The sequence below is a fragment of the Vulpes vulpes genome, chromosome 10 (assembly GCF_048418805.1).
Source record: "Vulpes vulpes isolate BD-2025 chromosome 10, VulVul3, whole genome shotgun sequence".
Lineage (NCBI taxonomy): Eukaryota > Metazoa > Chordata > Mammalia > Carnivora > Canidae > Vulpes > Vulpes vulpes.
In genome coordinates this window covers 8457100-8477186 of record NC_132789.1, presented here as the reverse complement: position 1 = coordinate 8477186, position 20087 = coordinate 8457100, and the positions used below count along the sequence as shown (strand labels likewise).

Here is a 20087-nt window from a genome sequence, read left to right as displayed (position 1 = left end):
TTTTACAATATATAAAAAGATTCCAAAAAGAGGGGGGATAGCTACCTATTTTTATTCTTGACCTTTTTTTTCCAGGGATTATTTTACTTAAAATCTTAACAAAATAGGGCAGCCGGGGTGGCTCAGCGGTTTAGTGCCGCCATCAGCCCAGGGCCTGATCCTGGAGACCTGGGATCAAGTCCCATGTCAGGCTCCCTGCATGGAGCCTGCTTCTCCCTCTGCCTGTGTTTCTACCTCTCTCTATCTCTGTCAGGCTCCCTGCATGGAGCCTGCTTCTCCCTCTGCCTGTGTTTCTACCTCTCTCTCTCTCTGTCTCTCTCTCTCTCTCTGTCATAAATAAATTAAAAATCTTTAAAAAAACATTCTTTAAAAAAAATCTTAAATTCTAAAAAACAATGGACAAGAAGTTACGGCATTACATGGGAAAAGACTGCATAGCTTTTCACTATGTCTGAAAGCACCAAAACCCGATGTTTGTAATGAAATACAAAAGCTACCTATTGGTCACAAAACTACAGGCCATATTGATGCACTCCAAATGGCTGCTGAAAAAAGTCTAAATACCTTTATAAAACTTGCAAAGAAAATGCTAAAAGGCTCTAGTGAGAATGTGCATTGAAGAATTCTAATAAGCTTTTTCCCTGCACAGACCACTCTTCTGCCTCCAAGTAGCATAATGAATTCAAAGCAAATATGTACACTTAACAAGCAGCTATTTCTAGATATGGCTGTTAACACAAAATGATGTTTAGCAAAGCAGAAGCCCATCCTCCATATCAAGGAAGTAAGTCCAAGACAGTATCTTTATGGACTAAATGTGAAAATGTGTTTGAGGTGCAAGTGAGCCAGCAAATGGGCTGGGGGCCAATTCAGCCATCATTAAGTGTTAGAATGTGGAAGAACTGCTATTGTTCATGTCGTCTTCTTCATTGTCACTTGCTGTTGCCAGACTGTCAAAAGGGTGGTTGAAGTGTTCTCGCTGGTCAGAAGAAACTGCTCCAAAGAACATGCAAGAAAATTGGAGGGAAAAAAAAGTAACTCCACTGTTTATTTGAGCGAAAGTTAGTGCTCATTAGATGCTCCAGGTAGCAGCCCCTTTTCAGAAACTTGGCCCATGTGGTCTCCCTAACTTTGATGGTGAGATGGTTCATGGAACACCCAGAACCTTCATGACTGGCACAGCATATCCTATAATGAAACCCTTCCCTGACTAAAAGGCACAGTTTGGAATCAGTGATCTTCTGACTCCTCTGCTGGAGCCATTAAAACTCACACCAAGGCAGCAAGAGACAAAGAGACCAGAGACCGTCCGTGGCAATCCTACTTGACTAATCCATCTTTTCCCCTTTCCCTCCTGCTGTAGCTGAAGCTACCACTCCCAGCTATAGCCAATCCTTCCCTCCTTGTCACTGCCTCCCAGGCCCTCCCATGCCACTCCTCTGTTGAATATGATTATCAATACTTTAATCAAATGTGTCTCATCTTTAAAATACAAAATAGCCTTATACTGCCCCCTGCCCAACTCCCTTACCTCTGCTGTCAAGCTGTCTACATTCACTGTCTCCATTTTCTCATTTTTCTATTCCTCAGTCCTATCTGAAAAAGCTGCTGACCACCCCACCCCACCCCCACAGACTCTTATGGTCACCAAAAATCACTATATCCTTAAGCCAATGACCATTTTTGGTCTTCATCCCACTTGATACTCACTCTGACGCTTTCTTCTAGTACCTTTTTCATGCCACACTCTCCTGGTTGCTTTTAGACTTTTCAGCTGGCTGGCTCTCTCCTACCCATCCTTCAAATTAGGCTTTCTCAATCTCCTCACTACTGACATTTTGGGTCTGATGATGTTTTGTTGTGGGGGCTGTGCTGTGCAGCAGAGAATGTCGAGCAGCATCCCTGGCCTCTATCCACTAGACGTCAGTAGCACACACACACACCCCAAACTGTAACATCCAAAAAATCCCCATATGTTGCTCATCCCCCGGGGAGCATAACTGTCCCAGGTATAAGAACCACTGCTTTCTATGACGGCAGTCCTCTCCTCTGTACCCTCTCCCTAGGAGATTTCAGTCACACCCCTGGCTGAAATTATCACCTATATATGCCAGGGAGTCTCACAGAATTTGAATTTCAGATATCCTACTACCTACTTGATTTCTGTAACTTAACATATCCAAAACTGACTGTGATCTTAGTGAGAGGTGAACCTGTTTCTCCAAACCTAAGTCTTTCTGGAACCTCATTTTCCCTTAATCCCCATAACCAATCCATTACCAATAAAAAATTCAATTCTATACAGTGTACCCAAAATAGTAAGATATCTAGGAATAAACATAACCAAAGAAGTAAAAGACCTGTTCTCTGAAAACTAAAAAAATGATTAAAGAAATTGAAAATGATGCAAAAAAAATGGAAAGACATTCCATGCTCATGGAAGGAAAGAACAAATATTGTTAAAATGTCTTTACTACTCAAAGCAATCTATTCATTTAATGCAATCCCTATCAAAATACCAACAGCATTTTTACAGAACAACAACAATCCTAAAATTTGTATGGAACTACAAAAGACCCAGAATAGCCAAAGCAATCTTGCAAAAGAAAAGCAAAGGCTGGAAAAAAGAAAGAAAGAAAGAAAGAAAGAAAGAAAGAAAGAAAGAAAGAAAGAAAGAAAGAAAGAAAGAAAGAAAGAAAGAAAGAAAGAAAGAAAAAGAAAGAGAGAGAGAGAGAGAGAGAGAGAGAAAGAAAGAAAGAAAGAAAGAAAGAAAGAAAGAAAGAAAGAAAGAAAGAAAGAAAAGGAAAAAAAGAACAGAAAAGGCTGGAAGTATCACAATTCCAGACTTCAAGTTATATTACAAAGCTGTAGTAATCAAAACAGTATGGTACTGGCACAAAAATAGACACAAAGATCAATGAAACGGAATAGAAAATCCAGAAATAAGCCCAAAATTATATGGTCAAATAATCTTTAACAAAGCACCTAAAGAATACCCAATGGAAAAAAGAATATCTCTTCAACAAATGGAGTTGGGAAAACTGGACAACAACATGGAAGAGAATGAAACGGTACCACTTTTTACACCATACACAAAAATAGATTCAAAATCGATTAAACATCTAAATGTGAGACCTGAAACCATAAAAATCCTAGAAAAAACACAGGCAGCCCCTAACAAAACTACACATGCACTTTTAAACCAGCAACACACTTTTAGAAATTTGCCTTGTAGTACACATAAGACAAGGTGAAAACTTTAACATGTATAGAAGGGTATTCATTGCAACTTTGTAATTGCAAAATATAAGGCGGGGGGGGGGATCTAAATGCCCACATATAAGAGAATGGTTGAATTATCTACAGTACATCACACATGTAGTTGTTGGGGTGGGGGGGAAATAAAGTGACATGGAGTGATTTTTAGTACATACAGCTAGGTGCAAAAAGCAAAGTGGAAAACAGAATTTCTAGAATAAGAAAGAAGAAGAAATAAAATATATATGCATCTGCTCACTTGAGCAAAAAGAAATACAAATAATAGTTAAAAACTAGTGAGATTTAGTCTCTACAAAAGGTACAAAGATGCGAGGGAGTGCCACTGCTCTGCATACACTCTTTGTATAGTTCTGACTCTAGCCTGCAACTAGGTCAGAGCTCAAAGACCAAAATCAGCAAGGATCTGGGGAGAACCAAAATGGAAGACAAACACACACAGCTACCTGCATTAAAGGTGATTAATATAACCATACTGAATTATGAGTGAGGGAAGAAAACTAACTTAAGTAACTTTGAAAAACAGTATTTTAAAAAAAGATTTATTTATGTAGTTCAGAGAGAGAGCACAAGCAAGAGGGACAGAGGGATGGAGAATCTCAAGCAGACTCTGTGCCAAGCATAGAGCCCAACGTAGGGCTCCATCTCCCAACCATGAGACCTGAGCCCAAACTGAGTCAGACGCTTAACCCATAGCACGACCTAGGTGCCCTGAAAAACAGTATTTTGAATATACACTTAATAGCTAAAGACAAAATAATATACACAAATGTTGTACCTCTGTTATCAGATTCATTTTTTCCAGGGGTATGGATTAACAAATCTGAAACTATGTGTTCCTGGATTGAACAATAAGTAAACATGTTGTGGGGAATAACAGCCCAGTTTCTCACTGTCAGACAAAGAAGTCATAAAGAAACAGGGGAGGGGGGGCAGCCTGGGTGGCTCAGCGGTTTGGTGCCACCTTTGGCCCAGGGCCTGATCGTGGAGACCCAGGATCGAGTCCCACGTCAGGCTTCCTGCATGGAGCCTGCTTCTCCCTCTGCCTGTGTCTCTGCCTCTGTGTGTGTGTGTGTCTCTCATGAATGAATGAAGAAAGAAAAAGAAAGAAAGAAAAAGAAAGAAAGAAAGAAAGAAAGAAAGAAAGAAAGAAAGAAAGAAAGAAAGAAAGAAAGAAAAAGAAAGAAAGGAGAGAGGGAAGGAGGGAGGGAGGGAGGGAGGGAAGGAAGGAAGGAAGGAAGGAAGGAAGGAAGGAAGGAAGGAAGGAAGGAAGGAAGGAAGAAACAAACAAACAGGGGAGGGGTGCCTGGGTGGCTCCGTTGGTTAAGCATCTGCCTTCAGCTCAGGTCATGATCCCGGGGGTCCTGGGATTGAGCACCATGTCATCATCAAGCTCCCTGCTCAGTGGCAAACCTGCTTCTCCCTCTCCCTCTGCTCCTCCTGCCTGCTTTCTCTTGCTCAAATAAACAAATAAAATCTTTTTTAAAATAATTTTTTAAAAATAAAGAAATGAGGGAGGCCAGTATGAACCCTGTGGTGTTGGACCGGAACTGGAGGTATCAGTATGAATTCATGGGTTTAAATGTACATATGCATGTATGTATGTATACAAATAGATATAAAAATTGATCAATATGTGTGTATGTGTCAATAAATAGCATATGTTTCTTAGCTTTGTCTGCTAAGAGGGCCTAGAAGCAAGGAAATCCCAGTAGAAAAGAGCACACCTACCACCCAGAAATTGTTTCTGTTTGCCATCACTAATCAAAGGAACCAGGACTCTTGGGAGAATGGCTGATTCTATTTGGGTTGGAGTTGGGAAATACAAGTTAAGCCTAGAACACTTTAAGTTTTCAAAAAGTAAGGAAGTGCTCAAAAAACGCTGAAGACATGTCAAAGAGACAGAGGCTCCCAGATTAAATAATAGTAATAGATTATAACCCCCCCAAATAAAATTAATATCCAAGAGTATTTTGTGACATAAATAACTGAGTATCAAATGGGGAGAAGGAAAGTTATTAAAGTGGGGTTTCATCTGATAATAGAAAAATTGCCATTTGGCAAGCATCACTTTAATAACTATTTTAGACAAAAAAAAGCATCAATGGATGCTAAAATTAGTAGGCAAAAAAGTATGATGAGAAACAGGATATTTACATAGTTTCAAAGGGTCTCCTAGGAATCCACTTTCAATTACTAACAGAAAACTAACTTTCCTATGGAGAAACCTGGCAGATAACACCTTAACTATATGATAAAAATTAGGATCACCAAGAAGGAGACAAATCTCCATTATGTGCTTCCAGATAAGATGTATGAGAAGAACACAGCATTGTTCTCTTGTATTCTTACTAAAACTGCAGAGCTGAAATTTAATCATGAAGAAATCAGAAAATGAGTTTAGTTGTAATCTATGGGACAAGGGGAACGATCCAAGTATTTCAAAGGCAGGAGAGTGATGCATAACAATAAACTAACATTCACTGAGCACTAGCCATGTGCCAGCTCCATATAGTAGTTCAATTAATTTCCACAGTTCTATTTAATGGGCAGTCCTATTATTATCTCATTTTACTGATAATAAAACCGAGGCAAAGAGGAGTGACTTGTCTAAATCACACAACTAATAAGGGGCAATCAGGGATGTGAACCTAAGAACTCTAAATCTTGAGCCAGTGCTCTAAACCCCTGTGCTTCATTGTAAATATAAAGTTTGGACAAAATCTTCTAGTTCACTGGAGGAGAACCAGAGTGGAAGGGAACAGAAGCATGGAGGCCCAATGGGAAGGCTCACAACAGTTTGGGTGGAAGATGACAAGTCTAAATAACTTAACCAGGGACGCCTGGGTGGCTCAGCGGTTGAGCATCTGCCTTTGGCTCAGGGCTGGTTATCGAGTCCCCCATCAGGCTCCATGCGGGAAGCCTGCTTCTCCCTCTGCCTATGTCTCTGCCTCCCTCTGTGTCTCTCACGAATAAATAAATAAAATCTTAAAAAAAAAAAAAAAAGCCAGGGGAATCTTTAAAAATTTAAAAGTAAAATAAATAAATAACTGAACCATATTGTATTTTCAGTTTTGCAGGAGTTTGCCACATTAAGGCAAATAATACCCTTTTAAAATAGAACTGTCTTTAAAAAAAATAGAACTTTCTTTTTAAAATTTAAGTATGTCACTTATGGCTATGGGAACTGTGAAGAAGAGTCCTGTAATGGTGCTTATGGAGCTTACAGTCATCTATAAATGTCACTTTCCCTAGTGAGGAAATGAGCCATTTTAGTGAATTTCAGCAACGTGAAGTGGCCACAAAATGTTTTTGTGTTGTTACCCGTGAATAAGTAAGCACAATATCTGTGACCAAAAAAACAGGAGGAGAAAATGCTTCTGTATAATGAAGAGACAAATTTCAGTTTTCACTTTATGGCCACCCTAGTAATACACAAGAGACCACTGCTATAACTGCTAGGCATATAACAGGTATTCAATAAACACAGCATCAAACTGAATAATGAGTGGAATTTACTACCCAATTTTACTGCCCTAAAAGTCTTTTATACAGCATAAGATAGTGACTTTTAGAAATGCTATTTCTCCCTTCAAATTTCTAAGAAACATCATATTTCCAAACCAATAATAATAGCAACAGTAAAGCAAACTTAAATAAAAAACATTAATGTAAACATGTTAAACTGGGACTTATTATTCAAGATACTTCAGTTTCTTTTTTTTTTTAATTTTTTATTTATTTATGATAGGCACACAGTGAGAGAGAGAGGCAGAGACACAGGCAGAGGGAGAAGCAGGCTCCATGCACTGGGAGCCCGACGTGGGATTTGATCCCGGGTCTCCAGGATCGTGCCCTGGGCCAAAGGCAAGCGCTAAACCACTGCGCCACCCAGGGATCCCAAGATGCTTCAGTTTCTAATAAATCATATTTATCTTCAGTTCAATAGATAGCATAAGGTTTAATACAATAGTATTCTGTAAAGCTTATCATCCAGTTAGTAAAGTGTTGGTAATACAATAGGTTATTAACTGGGGCTCCACCATGAAATAATGTGTGATGTTCGTTGGGATGAAATTTATATTTCCCAACGAGTAAAGGATTTTCCAACCCAATTTGAAAAATAAAATGAGAAGGACGCTCATCTTAGAACGTTAATTGTAAGATTTTGCATACATACTATTTGTATTCAAAGATAGGTATCCTGGAAGCAATCAATTTATTATTTAATACAAGTGACCCAATCTCTACTTGAATACACTTTGTTACTCAATAAGCAATTTAAACTCTTTTGCACTGACAGTCTATAAACAGTCTTTGTTCCATCTCAGACTAGTTTCACTCCTCCCCTGTCAAAAAGTAAGGAAACTATTTTCAGGACACTGGGGTGGGATTGGGCAGGGAAACTGCAAAGGGACACAGATGATGAGGATTCTTGAGAGACATGGTCGCATCTCAACGTTTTCCCTTTACCTTCTGCAGATATGGAGACCCTGGCACCTGTCAGTGTCACTGACACTGCTTTCTGGCACTTCACTAATGTCTCCATTCGCTCTTTTCATCGTAGGGCTGCCACAGTTTTCCAATGCAGAGATGTTTGTGAGAGTCTCACTTGGATAAAGCCTTTTGGGTGCTGCTTTTCTCAAAATACATCCTGGGGCCTTGCTGGTTACATTTTTACCAGCCTTTGAATTGTTGTGTGTTGAGTGCATCAGATCTGACCTGAGGGATTAAGGGATTAAATGAAGGAATTGTTTGTCTGGAAATGTATATTTTTATATAACTAATAAAGAAATAGGAGGTGACAATGATAACACTAGCTTAGGGAATATATTGAAACAACATAAAACTGATTGTTGAAGGTTAAATTTTGCCTCAGAAAGTTAAAAATTGAACTACCCTATGATCCAGCAATTGCCCTACTGGGTATTTAGCCAAGGATACAAAAATACAGATTTGAAGGGGTACAATGTTTATAGCAGCATTATCAAAAATAGCCAAACTATGAAAAGAGCCCAGATGTACATCAACGGATGAATGGATAAAGATGTGGTGTACATATATACAATGGAATATTACTCATTCATCAAAAAGAATGGAATTTTGCCATTTGCAACAATGTGGATGGAGCTAGAGTATATTAAGTGAAGTCAAAGAAAGACAAATACCATATGATCTCACCCAAATGTGGAATTTAAGAAACAAAACAGATGAACATATGGGGAAGAGAGAAAAAGAGAGAGAAAGAGAGAAGAGAGAGAGAGAAACCATAAGCGACTTTTAACGATAGAGAACAAACTGAGGGTTGATGGAGGGACGTGGGTGGGGGATGGGCTAGATGGGTTATGGGCATTAAGAAGGGCACCTGCTGTGATGAGCACTGGGTATTGTATTCAAGTGATGAATCACTGAGTTCTACTCCTGAAACCAATATCACATTTGTATGTTAACTAACTAGACTTTAAATAAAAAAATTTTTTTAAAAAGCTAACGTTTACATATGTGATTATTTGGAAATTCTCTCTACAGATTCAAATTCTTCAGTAAAGCAACCCAGTGTGCATGAGACAAACTTGTGATATAGTAACAGGGCCCAAGTTAGAAAAAAAAAGTCAAATTACTATACATCTGTATGATAAAATTCTATACAGTCATTAAAAATCATGTTTTCAAGTCATAATCAGTGATACTAGAACATATTCACAATACATTTTGTGAGGAAAAAGAGGACAGAAAAGTATATATCCTATAAGAGCCTGATCTTATTTTAAAACACCTTATGCAAAAAAAAAAAAAAAAAAAGTCTGAAAGAAAAAACAGCAAGTCAAATGTTAACAGTGGGTATCTCCAGGTGGTGCAATTTGTACTTCTTTGTACTTTTCTGTATTTTCCAAATTTCCCATAGTACCCTTAAAGTCACTTTTATAGTGAAGCACTCTGCACCCACCCCCTCCCCAAAAAACAGTTATTGAGACAAAAGAAAAAAAAAAGAAAGAAAGAAAAACAAAGGTTGTCCCCATGTCTGAGAAAGAGTGTTCTAGGCAGTGAACAGAAACTTAACTGTGAACCTTAACACTATATCTCTCCTAAAAAACGACTGCCAGAACTGAAATGAGGTTTGGGTAGTAACAAAGATTAACCAGACAGTCCTGTCAAATTCTGAGCAGAAGAGAAAAAGCAAATGGCTAGTGCATGATTGGTGATATTTCCATGCTAAGTTGTTCCCCCTGTAAGCTCTTCCTGATTTAGGCAATATTTCTGATCTTCTAATGTTTTATTCCTCCATCATTTCCTACACGAATGTCAATGAATTATTTCAGAATAAAATTGCAATGGCTTTTTCCTAACCAATACAGACGTTAAAATACTGGCCTTACCTTTTTTGGTTTTGTGAAAGACACAATGATTGCGGAGAAGATGCTCTACTTGGCTCATCAGCTAATGTAGCCAAGATAAAGTTAGCTTCCAATAACATATCATCAATACTTAAAGCCATAGGTCTAAAAAAGGCAAAGTTAGAGCAAGCATCATACATGTTTTTTTGATGGACATTAGGAAAATTAGAAAACAACACTTACTTCAAAAGTAAAAGGAAAAAGAACTCCTGTTCATCTTTTCACAAATTAACATAGTCCTAAGAGCTGAAATGGTGCTTAGACATCATCAGATCCCATTTCAAGAAGTCCATCTAACCTAACCCAATCTCTGAAAGCTTAGATCTGGAATACTATATGAAATATCATAGTTTCATAGAAATTAGATTTGCTTAAGCCATGTATAATTTTCTAATTAGGCAATTCAGCACCATGTCAAAGTTATAAATGTATTCACTCTGCAAAATATATCTTTCTCAATTACCAACTAAAAAAAGCATCCTCAAACTTTCAGTTTGCTAAGTGTTGCCAGTAAAGTTAAGGAATTCTTGAGGTGTAAATTTCAAAGTGATCCAAAGGATTCTATTATTGATATATAACAAAAGAAAGGAAGGAAGGAAGGCGGGCAGGCAGGCAGAAAGGAAGAAGCTCAGAAAGTTCCCAAGGACTTACTTCCCAGGAAAATCAAAATGAATGGCTATAGGAGCATGTGTAGCTTCTGAAAATATCAGCATTCCCTGGGGCGGGGGGTGGGGGGCGAGAAGAAGAAGAAAAATAGTTGAAATCTTTATTTAAAAAACTACGAGTGAAATTTTGACACAAATTTTTGTTTACCTTTAATTCTTTGAAACAAAATGTTATTTCAGTATCAACTCCAATTTGAAAGAAGTCAAATTCATCTGCACCAACAAACATTTCACTGTACACAGAATTGGTCAAATCTGTTCAATATTACAAGAAAATAAAGAATAGAATTAGTCCCAGAGGTACTTATTAAATTTTAGTATGAAAACATAACTAAATGGTAGGTTAAAAATAGCCACAAATCCTTTGACACTCCTTCACTGAGAGATGGGGTCTGTGTCTATGTCCCCTTCCCTTAAATTTGGGTAGTTGGTTCCCTGACTGCTGAGACCAATAGTATATGATGCTAGAGATGAATTGCCCTCATGCTGGTTTCTGAGCCCAGTCCTTAAGAGACTGGCAACTTCCACTTCCTCTATCTTCCATCCACTTCCTCTATCCTACAACACTCATTCTTGGGAACTTGGCCACAATGGCCAAGTTGGCCAACTTGGTCAAGTTCATGCTCTACGAAGTCCAAATTAATGGCGAGGCCATATGTGTGCAGTCACTCTGGTTAACAGCCCAGCTGTGCTCCCAGCACTAATTACCAGCCATGTCAGTGTGCCATCTTAGATGGATTCAGATGATTCTAGACTCAGCCACTATCTAACTGCAATTGCATGAGATCCCAAGTACAAACTATCTAGCTGAATCCCATCAACCCACAGAAATATAAAAGAGAATAATAATTTTGAGTTTTTCACTACAAAAATCTTTGATATACATGCTCAGAAATACACACACACACAGACACACAAGTACCTTTTCTTCCTTCTCCTCGCTTTCCTTTTTTTTTTTCTAATTGAAGTGTAGTTAACATACAGTGTTATATTAATTTAGGTTCCTTCTCCTCGCTTTCCTTTTTTTTTTCTAATTGAAGTGTAGTTAACATACAGTGTTATATTAATTTAGGTTACAATATAAAAATTCAACAATTCTATACTTTCCTCGGTATTCATCAAGATAAATTACTCTTAATCCCCTTTATCTATTTCACCCATCCCTCCTCTGCCAACCACTAGTCTATTCTCTGTATTTTTTTTTTTTTAAGATTTTATTTACTTATTCATGAGAGACACACACAGAGAGAGAGGCAGAGACACAGGCAGAGGGAGAAGCAGGCTCCATGCAGGGAGCCCGAGGCAGAACTGGATCTTGGGTCTCCAGGATCATGCCCTGGACTGAAGGCGGCGCTAAACCACTGAGCCCCCCAGGCTGCCCTGTTTTCTGTATTTAAGAGAATGGTTTTTGGTTTGTATCTTCTTCTTTGTTCATTTGTTTTGTTTCTTAAATTCCACATATGAGTGAAATCATATGGTATCTGTCTTTCTCTGATGGACTTACTGCATTTAGCATTACATCTGTTTTTTAAAAGATTTTACTTATTTGAGACAGAGCACAAAACAGGGGAAGGAGCAGGGGGAGAAGCAGACTCCCCACTGAGCAGGGAGCCTGATGTGAGGCTCAATCCCAGGACCCTAGGATCATGACCTGAGCCAAAATCAGACATTTAACAAACAATCGCACCCAGGGGCCCCTAGAATTATATCCTTTAGGTCCATCTATGTTGTTGCAAAGGGCAAGATTTCATTCTTTTTTATGACTAATATTGCATTATGTATACACCACATCTTCTTTATCTATTTGTCTATAATGAATTTGGGTTGCTTCCATATCTGGCTACGGTAAATAATACTGCAGTGAATACAGAGGTGCATATATTTTTCAAATCAGTATTTTCATTTTCTCTGTGTAAATACCCAGTAGTAGAATTATTGGATCATATGATATTTCTATTTTTAATTTTTTAAGAAACCTCTATATTGCTTTATACAGTGGCTGCACCAATTTATATTCCCAAAACCAGTGCACAAGAGTTCCTTTTTCTCCACATCCTCACCAATACTTGAATTTCTTGCATTTTTTATTCTAGCCATTCTTTTTTTTTTTTTTTAATTTTTATTTATTTATGATAGTCACAGAGAGAGAGAGAGAGAGAGAGAGAGGCAGAGACATAGGCAGAGGGAGAAGCAGGCTCCATGCACCGGGAGCCTGATGTGGGATTCGATCCCGGGTCTCCAGGATCGCGCCCTGGGCCAAAGGCAAGCGCCAAACCACTGCGCCACCCAGGGATCCCTATTCTAGCCATTCTGAAAGGTATAAGATGATAGATATCTCATTGTTTTTTTTTTTTTCTTTAAAAGAAAAGAGGGAGGGGATCCCTGGGTGGCTCAGTGGTTCGGCGCCTGCCTTTGGCCCAGGGCGTGATCCTGGAGTCCCGGGATCGAGTCCTGCATCGGGCTCCCAGCATGGAGCCTGCTTCTCCCTCTCCCTCTGCCTGTGTCTCTGCCTTTCTCACTCTCTCTGTGTCTATCATAAATAAATAAATTTTTTTTTTAAGATTTTATTTATTCATTCATAGAGACACACAGAAAGAGGCAGAGACACAGGCAGAGGGAGAGGGAGAAGCAGGCTCCATGGCAGGGAGCCCGATGTGGGACTCGATCCCGGGTCTCCAGGATCACACCCCGGCTGCAGGTGGTGCTAAACCGCTGCGCCACCAGGGCTGCCCTAAATAAATCTTTTTAAAAAAATAAAGAAAGAAAAGAAAAGAGGGACACCTGGGTGGCTCTGCGGCTGAGCATCTGCCTTTAGCTCAGGGCATGATCCCAGTCCAGGGATTGAGCCCCGTGTCAGGCTCCCTGTGAGGAGCCTGCTTCTCTCTCTGCCTATGTCTCTCCTCTCTCTGTGTGTGTCTCTCATGAATAAATAAATAAAATCTAAAAAAAAAAAAAGAACAGAAAAGAAAGGCAGATTACCACATGCAGTACCTCATTTGGATGTGTCTGGAGTCTTAAAAGCTTGACTGCCCTATGTTCTGCAAATGGACTTTGAGAGCTTGTTTGAAGGCTCTAGCAGAGGAGCATAGCTATTTGTATACTCTTGACCAAAGAATGGTCCTCCTTTACCAAGAAGGCCTCTGAGCTTGCAGTTTCAGGACGGACACACATGGAGCCGTGAGGAAGGAAGGGGACATCTGCCTAGCAGCCAGATCAGCTGAATCTATCCTGGCGATCAATGGAGTGACAGATGTCTCAGCCACATCCCCCTTACATCCTCATTGTGGTTTTGATTTGCATTGCCCTGATGATGAGTGCTGTTGAACATCTTTTCATCTGTCTGTGGCCATCTGTATGTACTCTTTGGGAAAAAAAAAGTATTCAGGTACTCTGCCCCTTTAAAAAAAAATTTGAGAGAGAGAAAGAGAGCGGGAGGCAGGAACAGAGGGAGAGAGAATCTCAAGCAGACTCCACACTGGGTACAGGGCCCGATATGGGCTTGGACCCACAACCCTGAGATCACAACCTGAGCTGAAATCAAGAGTCAGATGCTTAAATGACTGAGCCACCCACGTGTCCCAATCTGCCCATTTTTAAATTGGATTACTTTTAGTAACTTCATAGTATTTCATTACCTTTACTCAACCAATCTTCTGATATTAGATCTGAAGTATAGAAGATGTCCAAACTATTAAAAGTGCTTATCTCTGGATAGTGGGATGTCAGATGACTTTTTTTTTATTAGTGTTTATTTTGTGTTTTTTATTTTCTTCAATGAACACAAATTAATGTAAGTTTAAGAACAAAAAATAATTAGCATATATATTTTAACGGGACCAAATATTATCCTAAAAACATATTCCTATCAAACAAGAAGGCTCATGTCACTTCCAGTGTACTAGCATAGAGTAAGTTAAAAAATAAACAACTGGGTCCCCAGTCACCCATAACTATAACTACTCATTAGAAAGCTGCTCACAAGGGACTGTCTCCTGGTTGCTAAATGGCCATCTTTATTCAGAGATTACATTATGAAATATAAAACAGACCCTTTCACTAGCCAAGCATATATTTTCCAGATCATGAACTTCTAAATTATCAAAAACAATGCTACATAAGACTAGAAAGAAGTAATAATAGCACAGTGCTAATGAGCCTGTGCCTTGGAGCCTATGTTCAGATAATCCATACTTACTGTGTGATACTAGGCAAGTCACTGAGTTTCTCTGTGCTTCATGTAGAAAATGTGCATAATAATAGTACCTACATCACAGAGTTGTTACAAAGATCACATGAATTCATAAATGGAAACCATTTAGAAAAAGAACGTGGAGGGGCACCTGGATGGATGGCTCAGTGAGTTGAGCTTTTGATTTCGGCTCAGGTCATGATCTCGGGGTCCAGGCAATGAGCCCTGCACTAGGCTTCTCCCTCACCGGGGAGTCTGCTTGAAATTCTCTCTTTCCCTCTGCCCTTCACTCCTGCCCCATTCACTTTCTCTTTTCAAAATAAATAAATCTTTTTTGAAAAAAAAAAAAAAGAAAAAGAACATGGCACATGAAAATCATCTGATTCAATTTCAGCCCTACTTCTGCTGGTTTTTCAATTTAGAATAATATCGTTCCCTACCCTCTTCTTTACTGCTGTCACACACACACACACACACACACACACAATTACCCAAGCAAGGTGAAAGAGTCTCAAACAGCTTGTGCCCAAAAGATCCTAGTCAATTTTCTTGATAGCAAAACTCCTGATTTAATCATGCTTTAGTCTCTCCATTCATTCTAGAGAAGTCTTGGAAGAGCTGACTTAAGAAGTATTTACATTTTCTGTTATGTGTATGTGCCATCTGGAATATCTTACATCTTTAATTCAAAGCTACTTTTTCATATGTGATTAAAGATGGTCTCAATTGGATTGCTGACCTCTTTATTTTTCTTTATGCTAAACATAAAAGGTGATAAAAAATGAAAAACAGGGGTGCGTGGCTAGCTCAGTTGGAAGAGCATGCAACTCTTGATCCTGGGGTCATGAGTTCGAGCTCCATGTTGATATAAAGATTACTAAAAATTAAATAAACTTTTTTTTAAAAAGATGAAAACCAGTACTTAAAAATCTTAACTGAAAATACACTTTTCTCAGTAACCATTCTAATTTTAAAACAACCTGAATTTCAAAGCCAAATATTTTAATTATTGATTGTGTTCAATTTCCTGGATCTCTTAAAAAGTTTTAATGATCTTTCTACAACTTACTGCTTTTTAGACAAGAACAAATGTTATGCCACCAATGTTTACTGTATGGCCAGTAATCAAGAAAGCCAGGAAGTGACATTCCATACAAGCGCCGCAACAGATTGGGAGTCCTTACCCATTGGTTCATCACTGGAACTCTTAAGGCAAACACTGAGTGGAGTAACAGCAAGAGTAACTTCTTCTTGACTTGATGTAAAAAGAACAAGTGCCTCAGCAAGCACTCTACGAAATGTAATGAAAAGCATTATGTTATTTGAAAAACAAGAAGAAATAAAGAATCTTATTAAGTGGGACTCCAATCTTTACTCTGGAAACAAACAGGTTAGTCAGCCTAGATATTTTTAAACTTACCCCCCTCAAAAAAAAAAAACCTATCTTCTTTTTTCTACATGAGCTACGATATTTTTAGTATATTTTAAAATTCATCTGAAGGCCAAGAGAATAGTAAAATATATTCTTAGTAAGACATGTGAAAGCTGCAGAATAAACCAGACACTGGAAGAAATGTCTTTAATTCTATGGTTTTATACACCCAACATATATTTTTAATGTCCTGCAATCATAATCCTAAGGGAGGTACTAGAAAATACAGCTGTTCAGATAGAACTGGGTAGAACTGTGATGGAGATCCAGGTGAGGCATAGAAGTTTACAAGCAGCCTGCTGCTTATTATATTCCCTTTCCCTTTGTTACGTGTCCTAGATTATTACCTATTACTTTCAAGGCTGTCTTGACATCCCAAATGCCCTTTTATCCTGAGCTCCCTTTTTAAAAACAGCTTTTTTGTAACAGGATTCACATACTGTACAATTCACAGATTAAAAGGTTTTCAATTTGTATTTCCCTATTAATGATATTGAGCACCTTCTCATGTGCTTTTCAACCATTAATATATCTTCTTTGGCAAAATATCCATTCAAATCCTTTGTCCATTTTTAATTAGGTTACTTTTTATTATTACACCACAAAATCTGGGCTACTTATGAAATTAAGGTTGTTGTCAGATAAAAATGAGATTCTTAGAATTTATGTAATGTTGATGTTAACCCAATGCTAGACATTAGCTTAGCAGTGTTTCTTGATGCCAAAATATGAGGAACACCTACCAAATTCATCTAGGAACTTTTACGGTGTTATGGGGGAAGTGTTTTACAAGATATCAAATAACCTGACACCAAAAAAAATGATAATATAAATGTGCAATTCAAAAAGAAAAATACAATTGCCAATAAATATATGAAAAGATGTTCAAACTTCCAAGCAATCAATGCAACAAAAAAGAACATCTAATAATACAATTTTCTACCTATCAGGTTGGCAAAAATTTTAAAGATTGATCATATCTGTTACTTGAAAGGATTCCCCTACACTTCTGGTGGGAATGTAAATTGGCATAATGTTTCAGACAGCAATTTGGTAATCAGTATGTTTGCAGATCTAAAACTTGGTAAGTTTTTGGCCCAGCTTTTTCATTTCTAGGACTCTGTGCTAAGCTGCCTAGATAAGATGGCCCCCAGTGATCCCCACTTCCTGGTATTCATGCCATCATATAATCCCCTGCCCCTGACATGGGCTTAATTTACAGAATCACTTCTAACAAACAAAATGGCAGAAGTGATGAAACGTCAGTTCTGAGATTAAGTTACAAGAAGACTTTGGCTTCCATTTGTGAATTCTCTCTCTCCATCAGTTACCTCAATCACCAATCTCTCTCTCTGATTACCAGTGGCCATGTTGTGAGGACAATCATATTGTCCACAGAGAGGCCTGTGTGGTGAGGAATTGAGGCCTACCAGCAACCAGACGAGTGAGCTTAGAAGCCATCTTCTGAGGCCTCCCCATAGTCATGTCGGTGAGCTTGGGAATGAATCCCCCTAGGCCCAGCCTTCAGATGAGACTGCAGCCCTGGCTGCCAGCTTGACTCCAACTCCATGAGACACCTTGAGCCAGATGCACCCAATTAAGCCACACTTATAACTGTGAAGTAATAAATGTCTGGTTTCTGAAAGCTCTGAGTTTGGGGAAGTTTTGTTCCACAGAAATAGGCAACCAATATACTTTCTCTGGATGGCAAAAAAGCTGGAAACAACCTACTTTTTTCAGTACTAGGATCATGAGTAACTAAATTATGGTTCAGTCATTACAGAGAAAAACTATGCAAATATTAATAACAATAAAATTGATTTAAGTGAACTGACACAGAAACTTAAAAAAGCAAGTTCCCAAACAATAATAGTAGGATATTTTTTTGAAAAAAAAAATTATAAGTATGTGTCTAGTATGTAATATAAATTTGAGAGGGGGAGGAAGGAAGAAAGAAAAAAGAATATCCATAGCTGTAGGGAGAGGGTGAGTTACAAAGATATTATCTATACAGAGAAGGAGATCTACAAGAATATACACCAAACTTTTGATTGATGTCACCTCTGCCAAGTGGGATAAAAGGGACAGGTAGAGGGGAAAGTCCTTTCATGTTTTATGTTTGCACTCCTCTATAAACTCGAGATGTATTATAAGGGGCATGTATTGCTTGTGTAATTAAAAAACCAATAAGGATAAAATATTTTTTGGTTCGCAAAGTAATTAATGTTTAATGCTACAGCTTAACTAAAAAAATGAGTGCACTTACACTGACAAATGCGCCTAACTCCTCTAAAGAAAAAATGCCAACTTGGGATAAAGTTGGTTTACATAAAAAATGTTAAAGTTTCCTCATGTTGTGTGTTTTAAGACTCAGACAGAAGGCAATATATAAATGCAAAGTATCATTAGTTAAAATATTTTTCTCTTGGTACCTCTGGATGTAAAAAGCCACTAATGGGATATTTTTAGAACTTTCTTGCCATTAAATTATTATTGCTACCATTAAGCAATTATATATATATATATATATGTAAGATTTTATTTACTTATTCATGAGAGAGGCAGAGAGAGAGGCAGAGACACAAGCAGAGGGAAAAGGAGGCTCCATGCAGGAAGCCTGATGTGGGACTCGATCCCGGGACTCAATCCCAGGACCCCAGGATCACGCCCTGAGCCAAAGGCAGATGCTCAACCACTGAGCCACCCAGGCGTCCCCATTTAGCAATTATATTATCTACTATTATCTTTCTTACGGTTTCCTCTTGACTTTGTGAGGGGATTTCTCCAAGTCAAATGTTCGCTTTTTAAAAAAATATAACTGATTTCAAAGTTTAATTAAAGGCATTAATTCTTTATTCTGTGCCCATATTATATTCAGAAAAAGAAAAATAAATACCAGAGAACTCATTACCTTGGCTGAATGACTAGTGTATTAGAACACATATTCTTTTCAAAAATAACTTGCAAGGGCTGACTTTCCTGAAAACACAGATTGTGAGTTCTTCTAATACCTTAAAAAGAACAAAGCAATCTGTTAATAATTTTTAGTGCAACATAAACTATTTAAAAAGTCTAAATTTCACAGCCAAGTTAAAATAATAAAATGAAAGGAACATTTACTATCTGGCCAGGTGCATGTAGCTTGAAGCACTACTCCTTTATAGAATGTGTTTATCGCTCTCTAGTGGACAGCACGCAACACGCCATATCCTCGGACCACTCAGGCAGTAGAGCTCCCAAGTTCTTTTGAAATACAGGTGACTTCTTAAATTCTGTGTAAAATAGTGATTGCCCACTATAGTTCATACACCTATCATTCTCTTTTAGTACTCCTTATCCAGGTCTGATATTTCTGTATTGCAGAGACTTTTGGAAGTCAGACACGGACATCTGGTCTGTAAATTCTTTTTCTCTGAGAGGAGGAAGAGAGGAAGACTGTGTAGTCATTATGTCTACAGCCCTATGTGCCAGGAACTGTAGTATGCATTTTACATACATTACCTATGATCTTCACTATATCCCTATGGGGTAGGCACTTAAAAGAGGAAACTGCAGCTCGGTGAGGCTGACTTTTCAAAGCAATGCTACCTGAACAAGTATAGGTAGAATTTCAATCTAAGTTTGAATACAGAGCCCATATAATAAAATCCAAGTGGGCTGTAGCTTCCTACAGCATAATAATGTTGTAAGAATCAAAGGGACCACTAGAAACATTTCTCAACTAACTTGGATTTTTTTTAACTTGATGGGGCAGAGGGAGAGAGAGAGAATCCCAAGCAGGCTTAATGAGCCTGACACAGGGCTCAATTCCATGACCCTAAAATCATGACCTAAGCCAAAATCAAGAGTCGGATGCCCAACCAGCTGAGTCACCCAGGTGCCCCTGGATATTTTTCTGATACAAAATAACAGCAACATTTATTAATTTCATAAGAATTTACTGATCACCAACTACTCATAAAGCTGCATTAGTTAGCTTTTGCTGGAAAAGAAACCACTCCAAAACTAAGTGGCCCCAAATAACAAACACTTGCTATTGTTCACAATTCAGCTGAGTCGTTCTACTTTAAGCTGGCTTAGCTGTGGCCCGACATCTTGGATGGCCACACTTCCATGTGTAGGGCCTCTGT

The 20087-nt window shown here is 38.4% G+C and overlaps 1 protein-coding gene across 1 annotated transcript in view; it reads right to left on the bottom strand.

Annotated features, from left to right (window-relative positions):
• Positions 1-817: 817 nt before the first annotated feature.
• The window catches only part of RAD9B (RAD9 checkpoint clamp component B), a 31731-nt gene continuing 12461 nt past the window's right edge, over positions 818-20087 (bottom strand). Inside the window, exons 5-11 of the mRNA XM_072722823.1 lie at positions 18869-18968; positions 15710-15816; positions 10485-10591; positions 10323-10387; positions 9654-9776; positions 7769-7998; positions 818-1038 (exon numbers count right to left, since the gene is read on the bottom strand). Of these exons, the coding sequence (XP_072578924.1) occupies positions 887-1038; positions 7769-7998; positions 9654-9776; positions 10323-10387; positions 10485-10591; positions 15710-15816; positions 18869-18968 (884 nt within the window). The 3' untranslated portion in view covers positions 818-886. The remainder of the gene's footprint in view (positions 1039-7768; positions 7999-9653; positions 9777-10322; positions 10388-10484; positions 10592-15709; positions 15817-18868; positions 18969-20087) is intronic.